Consider the following 17723-nt stretch of genomic DNA (forward strand, 5'->3'; position numbering starts at 1 on the left):
TCCCTGAAAGAAATGTATCTATTTCAAGTTCCCACTGATGAAAATAAACACTCCCATTTGGGCCACATTCAAAATATAAACATTTGGATGTCCTGACCTTTCTTGATTCGGAATCATGAGAAATCCACCTAATCACCGCTTCAAAGACGTATTTTTCATTCCCAACATTGAGTTTTTCCATCGACAGCACTTCTTTCAGTTTTTGAGGAGTCAGTTCCAAGAATTCCTCTGTGCTGCTGACATCTCGAAAGTGAGTTTCCAGATACTCTGAGGCAAGGTAGTGAACATGATGCAAACAATAGTGCAGTGCAAAGTCCCGAATACCAATACAGTTCTCAGCAGCTATGCAACCTTCTAAAAACTCACAGCAGAGAGTTTTTAAGTCTGTAAGCAGCAGGAGATCAGCTGCCTGTACCACATCTTGGATAGTTTCTTCATTTAGCCTGATCTGCAAGAATTAATTTAGAAGTTATAGCTACTATCTCACTCATTAGTTTAATGACATGTCCGCATTCATTACAGTCATTCTTAGTGGCTAAAAAATGTATTAATGCCAGGGTAAAACTTAAGAGAAATTTGTATGATAGAACAGGTTTATAAATTAACACAGAGACTGAAAGGCATTTGCTTGACAAGAATTTTGTGCCTGAAGTAACCATAAAATTGCTCATCTAATCTGAGAACATAAAATGAATTTTGCCTTAATAAATAAATAATTATTTAAAATGCATATCCAGAAGAGAATTTCAAACCACATCTGCCTTTTCATTTTTCTGCTGAAAGTTAAACTCATCCAGCAATCTCAATGTGGTTCCAAATAAACTGGATACACCAGCTAAGGCTACTGGCACAAAGATGTGAAGGGGCATGCAACCAGAGGACGGAGAGGTGGGCATGAGGGTCAGTAAGGGAAGATGCCTGGTGTACTGCAATGTTCAGTGCCGGGGTGTCAACCTCTGTTGCTTTCAAACCAGTTCTTTTTCACAGCTATCATAGACTGCATGTTTTAAAGCAGGTTACTGAAGGTAGCCACAAATTTCAATACAAGCATTTGACATTGACTCATTTAGAGCCCTTCCCAGCAGCATTAAAAGAGCAGAGATAACTCCTGCAGAGATGATTGCCTCTACTTCACATGCACAGCCCCAGCATGACATATCGCTGCAGATGTTTTATGACAAAGCTTTAAACCTCAGTAAGTTTATCTTTCAGAGCAGTGTTAAAACCCAGGTTATTTTGCCAAATAGTTCGATTTCTGTCTAGTTTATTTGAATTCCATACCTGCCCACTGAAGATGTAGTCTAGTATCTCTTTCATGATATCGACAGATATCCCTTCAAGTTCAATCTTGTACGTTGAGCCATCATCCTTTGGAGGATTATAATTCAATTTTGTTCTAAGAGAGGAGAAGAGAAAAAAAGAAAAGCTCACAACTTGGGCATTTCTTGCTCTTGATTTCCTGAAGAAATAAATGCCAGCTGTGGATCACGTGAGTGGTAACAGATATGTTAAAACCTTACAATATGATGTGAGAATTGCCTCTCAAATTAGCACGAAAAGGATGTGTGTATGGTCTCTAGTATCACTCATCACATTTCCAAACTGAACAAATACGTCAGCCTTGCAAGCTACCCACGGCATCAGAGAGCCAAAGTTAATTCTTCCCAGCTCACTCATCACAAGCACTCAGAAAGTTCACTCAGAACTTCAAACAGAACCGCCTCTGCTGACAGACGAAACAGAAGAATTTGCTCTGATAAAGGTGGAAAAAACCCCAAAACAAACCAAAATAAAAAACACGTTAACAAGAAAAAATAATTAGAATGCGCAGATGTGACTAGAATATACAGTGGCAGCACAAATATTTGGATTGCATTACCATTTTGTGTAGTTTGTGATGTTATCAGCCTAATGGTATGCCTGGCTGTAACTAAACTGTAAGCTTAGAGTTGCAGGAAACAGCCCATGTGCTGCTCAGCCGAGCTTTAAATATGCATCTGCCTCAGTGGACACTTTACTTATGAGCAATTTCTTTAGAAATACAAGGAAGAGTTTGATGTGCCTTTGAACAGAATGGAGGGGAGCTGGGGGAAAAGATGAGGAAATAATAAAAATAATACAGCAGACACCATTGTTTTCCATTTTCTCTTAGTGCAAACACTTTTTCCAGGAAAGACAACTTCAGGTGTTCAAAGGGGAGCAGTCTCCACCAGTCTACTGAACACAGGCTAATGAACACAATAAAAGACCATTTTGAACACCTTTTTTCCATGCTTTAGGCAATGAGGAATACATTATATAAAGACCAGGAAACTTGTTTCACTACCTCTGTGCATATAGATATCTACATCTCTATCACAGCACATTAAAATAAAAGCCTTAAAACCATTTTTATATCCATTTGAATATATTCAAATATATTTGAATATATTCCTAGATAGAATAAGTTTCTTAATGTGAAAAGCTGTGGCTTTCCTAAGATGAAAGAGTCAGTTTAACGCAGTCTTCTGCTGTCCACACTCATACTAAGTAAATACCTAAATAGGACTTAGCTAAGGGCAGATTCTACTTCACTTACTCATATCAGAATAAATTAGTTTCTCACGAAATAAGATATAACTCGCATCAAACAAAATCCTAGTCTATGCAGAGCTATTTTAGAGTGTGAATGAGGATGGTAATTTTAGCCCTGAAGTGAATCATATTTGTGGCATTGTTTTCACATGGCTTTTCTATGCTGCAAGAGACCTATCACCAGTGAGCAGAACCCCCAGGAGATAACACTGCTCTGGATGAGTGTGTACGACTGTATGAGGTCTGAAGTTAAGCTGCCCACTATGTTTGTACAGCACCCAGCACAAGTCATAATACAAATAACAATGATATAATATGGGTGAAGAAATTCTTTATTTCCTAACACTTGGAAAGAGATCAGAAAAATTAAGCCTATTCTCTAAACAGTCTACATGACCTCCAATAAAGTGCATGCTGCAATAGTAGACACAGATTTGCAACTTGTCAGCTGAAAACTTCTAAACAGAATATACATCACAAGCAATACTGTACGTGTAGCTCAACTCATGCAACCCTTGCCCATGTGGTATGTGCATTTTCCTTGCCTACAACCTCTAAAAGAATGAAAGAGCATGTACACAGAGTTAGCACAAATTTTACTCTAACACGGTGCCAAGGCTTCTTTATGCATGTTTTCAAAACTGTCCAAACTACCTCAGTTTTATGTCAACTACACTCGAGTTTTGGATTTCTTGGTTTTTAATAAAAACTGCATCTGGGATGAAACTGTGTTTTCTTTTAATTTAACATAAAATATATCAAGGCTTGCAGCATCTGGCTTCTTTCACAAGAGAGAGAGTCAGATGATATCTGGACCTTTTATGTATCAAGTACTTAGGAGCAGCTGGTATGGTCAACTACACTATGGTATCTACACAGAACCTGGGCAGTCCAACACATGGTGGGGCTCATAATGGATGCAAAGCATATAACAAACATGTTTCATGCCAGCACTAATGGGGAGATTACGGAAAGGACTGGTGGTATTTATCACTAACTTTCATCTTAGCATCACCTGTACACACCCAAGCTAAATCACCTCGTTGCATGGACTTTACGCTGACGCCTCCTGGTAACAAGAAAGTGTTGTTCAGAGGTTTTGGGTCTTATCAGGCTAAGCGTTTTAATTACTGGGTACTTTTTCAGGCATCAACAGTTGTTAACCTGAAAAGAAACAAACCAGCCACTGACGCAAGCCCAAAACACAAATCCAAAGCAGAAAAATAAAAAGCTTTGTTCCTATCATCTGTCCTGAGAAGCAGTAGTTATCCACCTGTCCCACCACTTTAATTTGTTAGTTAATAAACTACTAGGTTATTTATTTCGGTATAGATTTCTGAGCTATGACACGAGAACCATTCCCAAACAGCAGCTGGAGGTACTCCTTGTCCCTCATGTCAAGTTCAACAGAACAGCTACTGGCTGTTGGGAAGAGGGGAGGAATAAAATGATGGAAGGACTTATTATAAGCAGGTTTGGGGATGGAAAAGTTTAAAGGTAGGAGATTGTGAGCCTAATGTGGAAAGAAAGCTGGAGAAGAAAAAAGTAGGACGTGTGTAAGTGGAGGGCAAGGAGCTACACGTCCTCTTGCACCACGCAGCACCAGCTGTTACCAGCACCCACACCTTGCTCACAAACTGAGGTCTGAGCATCCTTGCAACAGACAGAACAAGAAAGTTTCAAAACGCATTTGTTCCCAGGTCAGAGCAGACAGCACATAGTGGTCCTGGTCCTCTATTAAATTTCACTTTAGACAAAAGGTTTCTAGCTGTGCTTAAGCAGAGGGTTTCCAACCTGCCAGTATCCCAGGAGAGAGATGCTTTCTTTCCACCCTGCTCTTCCCCACAGTGATTTATTCAGCCTATGATTTCTGTGGCTAGAAGTAGCAATCAGCAAGCCAAGGTGCAGAGATGTACCCAGCTGCAGCATGACTGCTTCTAACACATGCATGTGAGAGCTTCCTACTCTGAACAGCTTTTATTACTTTAAAAGCACTCTAAGCTGCCAAACCACAGTAGAAAAGGCTGCCTTAGTCTTCCTTAATTCAGATGCAAGACCAGAACATCAAGATTTAGAAGCAAATAAAGCTCCCACAGCCAACCAGAAAACCCGTTAGCTAGGAGCAGAGCACTGCCGAGACACATACAGAGCTGGGGGAAACAAACCAAGGCAGCTTCTTCATCCTGTTTTCTTAAGTAATTTAATTTTCAGCAGCTTGAATCCGTCCATGTTTTAAAACAATGTTTTCCATTTTTTTAATTAAGATTATCATTGTAAGTTGAAATTGCTTCCAGTAACATAGTGTTCTATAAATGTACAACATCCACCCCAACATCCTCTTGTACCTGGTCAGAACCGCTTGGCACATACTGAACCTTGAGTAAGTGGAATAAGAACAACTGATGTTGTGTGTCTGTGACAAATTTAGAATCTGCTCTTCCACATCACTTAAGGAATACAATCCTAATGAGTCATCTCAAATGGCACTACATGAGGTAGAATGAGGAAAAAAAATTCAATACCTCTTCTGTCTATGTAAGCAACAATACAAGCAAGGTAAATCATTAAAATGAAAACAAGGGCTTAAGAACAAGCACTGCTATTGCTAGGAGCGACAATTCATATCTAACAGCGCAAACCAGATTCAAGTAATTAAAAAAACCACTCAAACAGATAAATTTAAGACTGTCTGCAGTTCTTGTTAAAGTTAAGACGGATCTTCCAACTTATCCCTCACTTTAGAAGAAGAAAAAAAAAAAACCAAAGAAAAACAGTCATACTTCCAACCTTGCAGGCAAGTTCCCTGTGAGAGAGCACTGTGGTGGGATAGTTAAGATGCATAAGAAGCACATAGAGAAAGGGTCCATGCGCCTGAAAACTCATTTTCCCTACCTTTTACAGTTGATAGCTTATAGGAGGGGAAGTAATAATTTACAAAACCTCAAACAAAACAACAAAATAAACATAAAACCAAAATCTTCAGCTACCACCAATAACACTTGCTTTCCTGATTCAAACATAATTTTGTGGGAGTATTTTTACCTTTAAAACCTCTGCCTTATTCGTAAACTGTTATGAAAAGACAACAGATGTGTTTCTACAACAGTGACATGAGTTACACTGTTCCCTTTATGAACTTTTGGAATGCTTTAATCCTTAGAGCCCTGGTGTATTGGTACTTAAATAGGTAAAGAAAACATCTGTCTGCAAAGACTGTGCCTTTGTACATGAGAACGCTCTAGACCACGTTCACCTCAAGCAAGTTTATGATATTTAAAGTGAACAACAACTGAAGAATCTGGGAAACAAAACAGACACTTTGGTTTTGATGCTTTGCAACACAACACTTTTACCTGCTCCACGTCATTGTACTGCAAACAATGCTGTTCACTGACCTACTTACGCAGCTGTAGCAGGGTGCCAGGAACCAAACTGGCGGAGACAAGAGGGAAACACTTGGAAAGGAGCTCTTTCCAAATTAGTGATTTTGCTCCAGATTAACCATAAGGACTAGTCTACACAAGCTTTGCCAAGATTGCCACACTAGCAAACCTTAGTATTACAGTAACAAAACCATCCTTCCAATCCAAAGAGTAATAAAATCGGGGTTTGATGATATATCCTTTACCTGTACCACTGTTTTGGCCTTCTCCAGAGAGCACTAGCAGTTTAAAATGAAGTTATGCCTCCAACAAATGTTTCCAGCAAAGACATGCACAAAACTCAAAACATGCTCACAAGAATGACTCAGTCCCAAAAATGACAAGCAAGTACTTTGGAGATTTTGCATCATCAAGGAGAAAATGTGAAAGAATCTACTTTTGATGCAGTCTCCTCCTTGTGCAGGTTTGAGTCTTGACGTACAAGCTTTCCGTGTGAAATCTCATTAAGTCAAACTGAGGATTGACCATTCTAATGGCGAAGTCTTTCTGTCTGCCTGCCTTTATCCCTGCAACATTTTCCCCCATGAAGGCTAGTCTTTCTGCGTGCAAAAAAACCCCTTAATAATCACATTATTAAAGAGGTCAGGCACAAAAACATGATGCAGCAGTTCACTCCACCCACTGCCATCCTCCAAAAAGATATTTTACAACCAAATCAGAAGGTTTTCTTTGAGGTCGCACCCTGGCCTTTAGCACCACACATAAAAGACAATCTTCACCACACCCTGCAAAGGGTGCCAGCTCTCAGGATTTCGGCTATGCCTCTCATATGTCTCTTTTCTCAAGATTATCTGTTAACTGCACCTTCAGGTCTCAAGGCAGAAGTAGTCCACCTAATAGCTCACCACAAAAACCTGCAAAAGTTGCTTTGCTTGGTCTAAGAAAAACAACAATAAGGAATAACTCAATTTTTTCATCTGTTGGAAAGTTTAAGTCAGCCAAAAATGTAATGCTTCCCTCCAAAAAGAAAGAGAACAAAGTAATTCCTTCAGCAACAGCAGCACAAGGGACATGTACAGGGCTTGTGGGCTTCGCCTAGGGAAGAGCTTGTTTACCCTGAAAATCTGAAGTGACTCTGACTATACTGAGCTCATCCAGAGCTAGACGTAATCTAAATTGGAAATCTACCTCAACCAGCACGTCTTGCCTAAACATGTGAGTTAGCCCTAAGTAGACAGAACACACACTTGACAAACACAGTCCCCAAGAATGGACCCTTGAGCTTCCCAGCAGCAATAAGTACCTCCCATCTCATTTTACTTCGGGGTTTTTTAGACAACTTTGAAAACAACCAAGCTGAGCTTACAAACAAGTCAAACACAAACAATGCAGATGAGCTGGCTGCTGGGTACAGATGGTTCATGCCATGCACCTCGTACACAGCTTGGCCTCACCTATGTGTGCAGCTGAGTAGACCTGGTTCAGCAGTTGGCTGTTCAGCTCTTCTCACATGAAGCACAGATCTATTACGTACTGTCCTCTATTAGAAATGATCTGACACTGCATTTAGAAAGGTGGTTTGGGGTTTTTTTTTAATTTCTTTCTTCGTTTTTACAAGGTAGGGAAAAACTATCTAATCCCTGTTGCTCTACAGGCAGAAGGCTATCTGGCATGGAACACTCATCACAGCACCTCCTTAAGGAATTAAACCTTTATCATATTTATGCCATTTTTGTGCTCCACACGACACTCAAGTATACTCACTAAACAGACAATTTCCAAGAATTCCATTCCACATCAATTGAAAATTTAGCTTTCTTCTATATAGTAGTGTTACACTCAGTAGGTAGCAGTTTGGAACTAGGTCTTCCTCAGAACAGCAAAGGAAGACATTTCTGGAATGCAATTTAAAACCAAGAAATTAACCGTATCTTACTTGAAAATATGTCTTCTTTCAAATCAACTCCACTTTTGATCTTGTTACAAATGCTTTTTTAGAAGGAGCAAGTACAATATCATGCGCATGCTGTTAAATTTACCATTAAATATATGAAAGAAAAGCAGTGCTGTGTAGAGTGTCTCTAATAACAATAATCCAAACATTCTTGTGACTTACTAAGATCATTATTTGGAAAACACCAATGAACCTGCAGAGAAAACTTGGTTTAACCATGGTTTTATACCTCACTTATCCTTACAGTATTTCTCCCATCGGAGAAATAAGCATCAGAGTCAGAGAAAGATTTTCATCACTGCTGGTAAGTATGAGGTTGAATGGACATTACAAGTGCATGAGTAGTGGCATGGGACAGCTGGAAGATGCAACAAGTGCTGTGTTTCTTTGGGAATCCAACTGAGGGAGGCACCAGCTCTCTGGGCAGGCTGGGATCTGGAAAACACAGATATGTGAGACTATCACAGAAAGTGATGACACAGCCAAGAGGAAAGAGGAACCAGGAGTGTGGATTTCACTAGCAGAAGAAGGAAGAGCCAAGAACCTGCAATTCAGAGTACTAACCGTGTCCATTAACAATAACAAGAGCTGTACAAGGCAGCTTAAAGTCATTCAGGAGATGTGAACCAACGTGCCTGAGGACATAAAACTGCCACTAACTACATGGTATTAAGAAGGTATTTCCTTGATAGGCAACAAGCAATTTTCAGCTGCTCATAACAGTGATTTTTTTTCTTCGTTTTCTTGGAAATACTAAGCAGTGGCATAGCTATAATATGGAAGATGAAGAGGCGACTGGAGACTCTCCTGTATATGGGTAACGCTACACTGGTACTCAGTACCAGCACAGAGAGAAAGCTTTGTACAATATATGAAATAAGAGGTCTGAACAGAGAGGGTAAAAAACAAATTCTTTAAAACCATCAGGTACTTTCCACATTTGTCAGTCCACATGAGGAAAAAGTTTCTTTTGTAACTACAGCTGAGACCAATGCAAACAAAACAGGTTCAAGGAAGAAAAACAAACACAAAACCCAGAACACAAATCAAGAAGTCCAGACTCATTAACTCCAGATCTTTCTCCAGACACAGGAGCACCTTCAGAGCAGCCCCATTCCAGCCACAAAATACATTTTAAAGCTTGTAAGAAAAGTCGTTAATAAAAAAAAGGTTCTTTTAATAATAGAAGTTTTGCCAAACAAGTCAATTAATGCAGGTGTGTAAAGGCAACCTACAGAGTATAAATTACCCAGACATCCCACGCAGCTCCATCCTGCCACACCTCCTTCCACCCCAACTCGCCTCTTACATCAGGCACGCAGATGAACCGCGTGTGTGCAGATACAAAGAAAGGACAAGAAATTTCATCTCAAGTTCTCCTGCGTAAACAGATGCTCTGATTTCCAGTTCTCCCTTTGTCTGACGTGTAGGAGCAGCCCAACTGTATTTTCTTACTATTTTGAGCTGGGTAAGAGCCTTATTGCTTCCTCCCTTCAGGCCATCTTTAGGGGCTTGTTGGAGCAGGAATATAATTAACAACTCCCCATTCAAGCCCGGTATAGCGATTTTTAAATCCCTTTTAAACCATAAGCTTTTAACACACCTTTATCACTGTTGCCCCCCAACTACTTATGCAAACAATAACACACGTTTAGGCACTTCTGAGATACACCAGGTAGAGAGTTTCTGGACAAGGCAACTATTTTGATTTACTGTGTCTCAAAGTTACAGAGACTTTACAACTCAGTTATCACTAAAACATCACAGGTGACATTTTAGTTTTTTAAAAACCAAATCCAAAACAAAAGTAGGCTTTGAAAGTCTGGAAGCAAATTCTGGCCCAATTTCTTCCTGACTTCCTACAGCCAGGGCAGCCTGTAAAGTTCCCAGGAGACTGTCAGAAACAGACTTCTCAGAAGAAACCTCAAAGACGACATAACTTTAGAGCCCTCCTTGATAGAGCAGTAACCACAGCGCTGCCCTGCATGCCCAGGGAAGAGAACAAGCCCTGGCAAAAGCACAGCATGATTTGGCCACTCCAGAACATGAGAGGACAAGGTCTTGACAAGCAAATACCTGCCACCTTCAGCAATGGTTTGTATTTGTGACTTCAGTACTAGTCTCAAATAGAAAAAAAGTTCTAAAACCCTACAAAAGGTCTCTATGAATGTCAGTAAAAACCAAACAGGTACCAGGAAATGAGCAGCAGAAGCTACTGGCGTGCCTTGGCTTCCACCTCGCCTTGCTCTAGAATATTTGTTGTCTAACAAGAGTAACAAAAACTGCCAAGTCTCACCTTTTTAGTGTGCTGCAGAATGGACACCCTGTCCCACTCTTCACACCAGCACTTAGGGATGCTCAGAGACACCCTTACGCAAGGCAGGCTGCCTTCTCATGGTTTCACAGCAAGTCAAAGTGCTCCAAGTGCCAGCACACAGAGGAAAGGACAGGAGTTCAACGATGGGGACATGCCCCATCACATATCTATGGAAGTCTGTTTCGGCATTGGCACGGTTTTGTGGTTGTGCAAGGGTCTTACAAGGTCTGCAATGTTTTAGGGATGTCAGAATGTTGAACAGCACAAGTGGCAAATGCTGTCAGGTTACTTCTGGCCAAAATTCATTTACAAGAAGTACAGCTATTTACAAGTAAATGGAAAATAATGTGAACTTAATTTTACATTTTCATTTTGTTTGGCTATATTATGCTCATCTGGAAGAAGATGACAGTGTGGTTACTGGTCCATCACTAACCTAGAAAAGCCTTGGGGAACAGTATAGACTACATACATCCACCTGTAATCTGTTCACACAGATGCTTGAAATCCAAAGACAAAACTTGCTCAGATAACAAAACCATCTTAATGTAATTTCTAATACAGCACCACATTCTCTGCATAATGACATTACGTGCATCTAAGAATTGGAGTTTAAGTATCCTCGTTAAGGTGGTTCCCACATGCTCCCTGTGATACAGGCAAGCAGACTGTAAGCTAGCAAGTATGAAGAGTTGCAAGTTTCAGCCGGTCAGGAGCAACTCATGCCAGGCAGTGACAGATCTGTATGGATGAGAACATCTGCTGCTGCTGAGGATACCAGGAATACTTGGACCAAATCTATCCTATAAAAGGTTCGCAGATATATGTGAACAGCTTACGTCAAACTTACTTGTGCAAGCATGGTTTATTCTGGTGAAAGCACTCTTATGCCACCATAATTTACATTAAATAAATTAAACCAGGGCAATAGCATTATATTTACGTTAGGGCAACCGCCAGGATAAAAAGTGCTAGAAAGAAGCACAGGTTTCTGGCTGATCTGTTACAGAAGAGAAAATCAAGAGCTAACCTGGCTCAAATTTAACTTCTCTGGGATGCACAGCAGCATCACTTTGAGTCAAACCACACTTAGTCGTATGGCAGTTTCTTCCTGAGGAATCCTCCTTTTCTCAGGCTCAGGAACACACCACAAGATGTTAGAGATGCAGGAAGCCTTCCATGTTTTGCAAATGACACTATTTGCTCCAGGGGCAGAGGGATTAGATAAACCTGCACATATCATGCAGTTCTGTAGGAATTCACACAACCACCCCAAACCTCACTGGCCTCAGAGAGCTACAAGCAACTTGGCATTAAGCAGTTGAGGCAAGACCTCAAGAACCAAATTACCACAAAAATTTAAAGTCTTACTGCTTCCACAGACTGAAAATGTATTCATGAAAGAGGCATTTATTTTCTTCTGTATGTGCAGAAGCTAGCCTACCGACAAGAAAGCCAGATGGGACCCACGACACCAGTAACATTTCCGTGTGTTTGTGTGTCCCTTCACACCACCTTCTGTCCTCTCTCCACTGAAGCTGCCGTTTTTGAGCTGCACGGATAATCCAGTTGCCAAATAACTAGAGGGAAGCCACATCACTATAATTTACAAGTGTCCTACTCATAACCAGTCAGCCAAACAGCTTCCATGCAAAACTACAAACAGGTAACGCTCCTCTCTCTGCGGCTGCACAAATCCTTCAGCACACACCGACTCTGCTCACACCCAACCACCCCCTCAGCCCATGCCTTCTTATTTTCCTACTCACACCCTAAACTAAGCACTCATGCAAACCCTACGTGGATTCTGAACTCGCCCACCGACTTGCCCACAGCCACAAAACATAACGACACAGCCAGATACAGAAAACACCACGCCGGCTCATACTTCCACTGCTTCACTGCTGAGTACGTTCCACATATCCACTCATGTTTCTTCCAAGTTTCACTTCTGAATTTAGTTACTGGATTTTTCTGAGGTTTGTATTGGAATTTTTCAAGTGAGAGCAACCCAAATCAATTGGCAGTTGGAGACTGTAACGGCCTCTGGTACCAGAGCATGCCTTGGAATCATCTACCCTTAAAATACAAGGACATAAAATTCTTGAGTCTCCTGCAATAACTCTTTATATCGAAACCTAAACCAACTATTCTATTTAAAAGCCAACACTCAAAATAAATGGGATTTGCACAGACTAAGTACAGGCTGGAGATGAATTTTCTCTCCAAAAAGAGCCACTGAAACATTACTTTCGGCTGGAAACATCATGCTCCAACACTGGCAACCTACCTGACCAATTCTACCCAATGTGGAGACCAGCTGGACTAAGAGATAGATCCTAGAGCGATAAAAAGAAGAGAAACAGGCAGCAGGTAAAAATGAGGCTCTGCAAAGGCAGGTAATACAAATGTGTTTCTTAATGTGCCATACAAGAGCTAGGTGCACGTATCTTTGGTACTACACATCTTGCAAGCCTGAGGAGAAAAGATGAGTAAGCTTAAAAACAAAACAAAACAAAAAACACTTAATCATATTTATATTTTAATGCATGTAACCTACTTTCACACATAGTTAATGAGTTCCTTCATGGGATGTGAACCTGAACAATTTCAAGTTTAAAAAAACCCACAACTCTAATGACTACAAGCTTTGTTGCTACTGTAGTTCTGTCTGGCGCTCTTACTCCTCACACATGCTTAACTCATGTTTCCCCAGTCCCTTTTTTCAGAGATGAACAAAATGCAGTACTTTAAAATCTGTGAAAATATCCTTCTCCATGGAATAATTTACAATATATTTCAATTAAGCAGTCTTTTTCACAGAAAAAAACAGCATATTTCCCGTAAACACTACAGGAAAGATACTGAGGTGCTGGAGTAGGTCCAGAGAAGGGCACCAAAGCTGGTGAAGGGTCTGGAGAATAAGTCTTACGAAGAACGGCTGAGGGACCTGGGGGAGTTCAGTCTGGAGAAGAGAAGGCTCAGGGGGTTGTTATGGCTCTCCACAACTACCTAAAAGGAGGTTGTAGTGAGGTGGGGATTGGTCTCTTCTCCCAAGTAACAAGAGAGAGGACAAGAGGTAATGGCCTCAAGCTGTGCCTGGGAAGGTTTAGACTGGATATTAGGAACGACTGCTTGACTGAAAGGGTGCTCAGGCATTTGAACAGGCTGCCCAGGGCAGTGGTGGAGTCACCGTCCCTGGAAGTGTTCACACACCGTGCAGATGAGGCCCTCAGTGACATGGTGGTCTTGGCAGTGCTGGGGTAATGGTTGGACTTGATGATCTTAAAGGTCTTTTCCAACCTAATTGATTCTATGATTCTAAACTCACCTTGCTGTGACAGCAGAACAGCAGTTTTTCCAAGAATATGACCTCTTTCCACCTAGAGCAACCCTTCTGAACCTTAATTTCAGATATGGCATACAGTCATCTAAAATAAGATGACCAACAACCTAAAAAGCATTCAGGCGTTTTGAAGAGTATTGGATCAATGGTTCATTTCAATTTCATGTCTTCCATTTGTCTTTCACCAGAGTCTACAAAACTGCTTCTTCAGACAAAAAGTGAAAAAAGTTACTGGCAGTACACAGGCTCTGTGAATTTTGCTAATTCTCGCTGATCTTCCTTCTCTGTGAATTTTATTCCATCTTATACTCAGCTCTAGCTGAGTAGCTAGCCTAGCTGACTAGCTCAACCGCTGCAGAGAACTGCTGCTTTGAGTCTGTCCACAGTCAGCACCCATTTAAAATTTAGTCACCAATTTAATATTCTATTTATTTTTAGTTTATTTCTGTACTTGAGAAAGTCAAAGTTGTACTGCAGCGGTCACCCAAAATACTGCATTGCCTAAGAGCAGATGCTAATGCGACACTGAAGAAGGTTCCATCTTATCTTCAGAGTAGCAGACTCTCCATCCCCACCTCGAGCAAATGTGCAGATCTTATGACAACTTCACAGGAAGCTACAGCTGAATGGAATGCCCATCCATTACCAAAAGCCTGCTACAGACTTATGATAATCCTGTGTTTAAGTGATACCGAAAGGTCTGCTCCTACTTTACAGACTGAGACAAAATTAATGTCTTTATTACCTGCAAATTATAGGACTTAAAAATATAAAACCCTTTAGAATTAACCACTTGTACGTTTTGCTCACGCTCCCTGACATGCAGGTACATGCTATGAAGATCCTATGGTAGGTATATCCCGACTTGGTGTCAAGGCGTATCACCACTGAGTGCGACAGAGAAGTTCAAGCTGCTGTTGACAGCTACAGCAGGACCTTTCATTAACTGGGTTTCACTGAAAACACAGCCCAGGATAAGATGTTTGCCGGGCCACCTTGGAAACCGTGACTGTGCTAATACAGCTCCCTGTCAAACGGCTCGGTTTGGCTGCACACGCTGCTGGCACTCGCTGCCAGGAGTCACCGGCTCTCCCTGCTTTGGCAGCTCTGGCAGCTTCCAAGTTCTGTTCCTGGATACTGTGCGGGCACAAGGGTACAGGAGACGGGCAGACAAAGCAATCTTCTCTTAGATTTAGAAGCCGATGTACTTCAGAACCCACCGCCACCACCACCTGGAGCTCTGTCGTGCTAAAAGCTACCATGGAGAAGACAAACGAGGCTGAGGCGCAGGCGGGGGAAGCCCTGGCAGCGGGCACACCGCGCACAGACACCGGCCCCGCCGCTGCAACCCCACAAAGTTCCTTGTTTCTGGGCCGGTTGTTTACACCAGGCACTTGGCAGCACTTAACTTGTTCAGGGCGGTTTTACCCGGTAGTTAAACACGGCTCCTCTCGCACCTGAACGAAACCACATTTCAATGAGCGGGCGGCTCCTCCGGGGGCACTTGGGCCGGGGCGTGGAAGCTCCGCAGGGCGGGCACGGCCTCCACCGGGGCAGCTCGGGCAAACTCCGGGGCCGGCCGCGCACCCCGGGCACCGCAGGCCCGCTCCGCCCGGCCCGCCCCGGCTCTTCCGCCCTCAGCCGAAGCCAAACCCGCTCCTTACATAACTGGCCGCCCCTCGGAGCGCGGCCTCCCGCCGACTCACTGCCCGGGCCTGGCCCCTCTCCTCCGGCCGTACCTGATGTAGGGGCTGGCGGCTGCCAGGATGTTCTTCTGCACCGGGATCTCTTCCCCCTCCAGCACCAGGTGCGCGTCGCAGAAGCGGCTCTCCTCGCGGAAGGAGCTGAGTGCCCGCAGCAGCCTCGCCGGGTGCTGGGGATCCGACACGGCGCTCGGCCCCGACATGCTGCCGAGCCGAGCCGAGCCGAGCGAAGCCGCGCCGCGCCGGGCCGGCCGCCTCAATCACTGCCCTCACACCATGGCTGCCAGCCCGCCGCTGACATCATCTCCATGCGCCGCCTCCCCCTCGGGGCGGAGCGGGATGGAGGCGGCCCCGGCTGCCCCGGGCGGGCTGAGGGGAGGGCGGCGGCCTGACCGACCCCCGGCCTGACCGATGGGCAGGTTCCCGCCGTGGCCTTAGGTCGAGGACCCTAAACTCAGCATTTCCCGCGAAAGCGCCTTTATTTTTCCCCCCTCTCGGCTTTAAAATGTGGCTGAACCTTTTTTGTATGTCTTTGCCCCTTCCCGAGGTGAACATGACAGGCGTTAGCTTGAGAAAGTGAGGATTAAACGCAGTGAGACCCGTTGGGGTAGCGTTGGTTTCCGCAGCTGCCCACTGGAAACAGCATCGTCCGGCCAAAAGAGTGTCTTCAGGACTGTGCACAGGGGTTTAGGCCATATATTTAACGTGGTTAATCACACATTAAGAGACGACTTGGTTCCATCTGCTGCTGCTTGCTTTAGCAGCATCCAGTGTTCAAGTAGTGACGCTATTTACACTGAGTGGAAGTGTTTCAAACCCTGACTGACTTTTCCAACGAGGGCAAACACAGTTCGGCAGCCCCTGCTCACACAGTCAGGAGCAGACGTGGGTTTCTCAGGCTGCGAAACACCCCAAAGACCATCACACTTTCTGTTTTTCCATTGGGAGAATAAGATTTTCAGGGGTCCTGACCTAGCAAAGCTGTGGTGGGTCACATGCCTCTGTTATTTGCATTTCTTTAACTCGGTGAAGTCAAAAATGCTTATCTTTGTAATGTGGGCAACTTCATTGTATAATTCATCCTAATCTAATTTGATGATATCTTGCAAGTGATTCAACTACTAGGAAAAAGAATAAAGGTACCTGGAAGTGTCCCCATGGGAAAAAGAAATGAATGACTTCACAAAGGCAACCTTGTCCTTCCCAGGCTACACACAAGGGTGTTTTGTTCTCCAGATGGAGATCTCAGCTGGGACATGTGCACGTGCAGACACAGCAGCCGAAGCACTGCACCGAGTCCTGCCCGTGGGGAGTGTGAATAGCCCTGATTAAGCCCGTGTTTACAGTTCAACCCTTGCTCAGGCGCTTTCTGGCTGGAGAGGGGTCAGAGAGGAGTATTGTGCTCTTGAGTTTGTTGTGCAGCTTTGAACGAGGGTTTTAGAAGCAAGAGAGGATATGTTTCACATCCTGGTATGATGGAAGGTCTAAAATTAATCTGCATGAAACACCAGCAACTTTTTGCACCACTTATTGTTATAGCATAGCCATTTAAAAATATTAGAAGGTCGCTTCTTCTGGCTTGGGTATAATTATGGAGGATGTCAAGTGTAGAATGAGGAAGAGCACAACAGATCCAGAGGACACATCCCCACCTCTTTTGAGGGTAATGAAAGCGGAGAGCACTCTGCCTCTCGACTGCGGGTGTTTTGCTTGTTATTAATACTTTGGTAATTGCATACCCAAGGGAACAGTGGTTTAAATTATTGCGAAAGCTGTCATTGAGTGGCCTGGTTATTTAAAAAGCAAAACACTGGTTTGTTTCTGTGCCTCCTGCACAAGTTGTAATGTAGGAAACCATAGCTGTATTTCTGGTTTTTAACTCGTCCAGTAAACAGGGTTCCTGCTTCCTCCTGCTTGCCTATGTGGGGCAATGGGACAAGGTGTAACAGATAATATCCACTTCAAGGGAACAAATTAATTATTATGCTTTGTTATTTGTTGCATTTAATGAAACATGTTGATAAAAAAAAAGAACAAACCAAAGCACTCTACCAACCAGAGGGTCACTTGTAACATCCTTGAAGTAATTATATGTATGCATACCCATGGCCTTATTCTCCTGCTCCTTTAACAGAGCTATCTATCCTTACTATTTTTATTTGCAGCCACTAAATCTGGATTCTGTTTTTATGCCATTACAGTAACTCCTTTAGTTTTACTGGGCTGATTTATGACTTAAATTGGTGCAAAAGAAGAATCAAACCTATCAGTCCCTCAAGATTTCATTCAGAGTGAAGGGTGTCAGAGAAGCAAATCAAATGACAGGCTCACTGCCGTGTGCCAAGTTACCACAACAAAAAACCCATAAGCCTTGCAGCCGCTTGGCAAAGCATGTATGCATTCCCCCTTGCTATTGTCAGCCCAGAAATGATAAAGTGTATTACCC

At 42.9% G+C, this 17723-nt stretch overlaps 1 protein-coding gene across 1 annotated transcript in view; it reads right to left on the minus strand.

Moving 5' to 3' along the window:
• GAN (gigaxonin) overlaps positions 1–15573 on the minus strand; it is a 45654-nt gene extending 30081 nt beyond the window's left edge. The window contains exons 1-3 of the mRNA XM_030470178.1: positions 15314–15573; positions 1282–1396; positions 98–448 (exon numbers count right to left, since the gene is read on the minus strand). Coding sequence (XP_030326038.1) covers positions 98–448; positions 1282–1396; positions 15314–15480 — 633 coding nt within the window. The 5' untranslated portion in view covers positions 15481–15573. The remainder of the gene's footprint in view (positions 1–97; positions 449–1281; positions 1397–15313) is intronic.
• Between the last annotated feature and the right edge of the window lie 2150 nt (positions 15574–17723).

Source organism: Strigops habroptila, chromosome Z (assembly GCF_004027225.2).
Source record: "Strigops habroptila isolate Jane chromosome Z, bStrHab1.2.pri, whole genome shotgun sequence".
In the NCBI taxonomy this organism is placed as follows: domain Eukaryota; kingdom Metazoa; phylum Chordata; class Aves; order Psittaciformes; family Psittacidae; genus Strigops; species Strigops habroptila.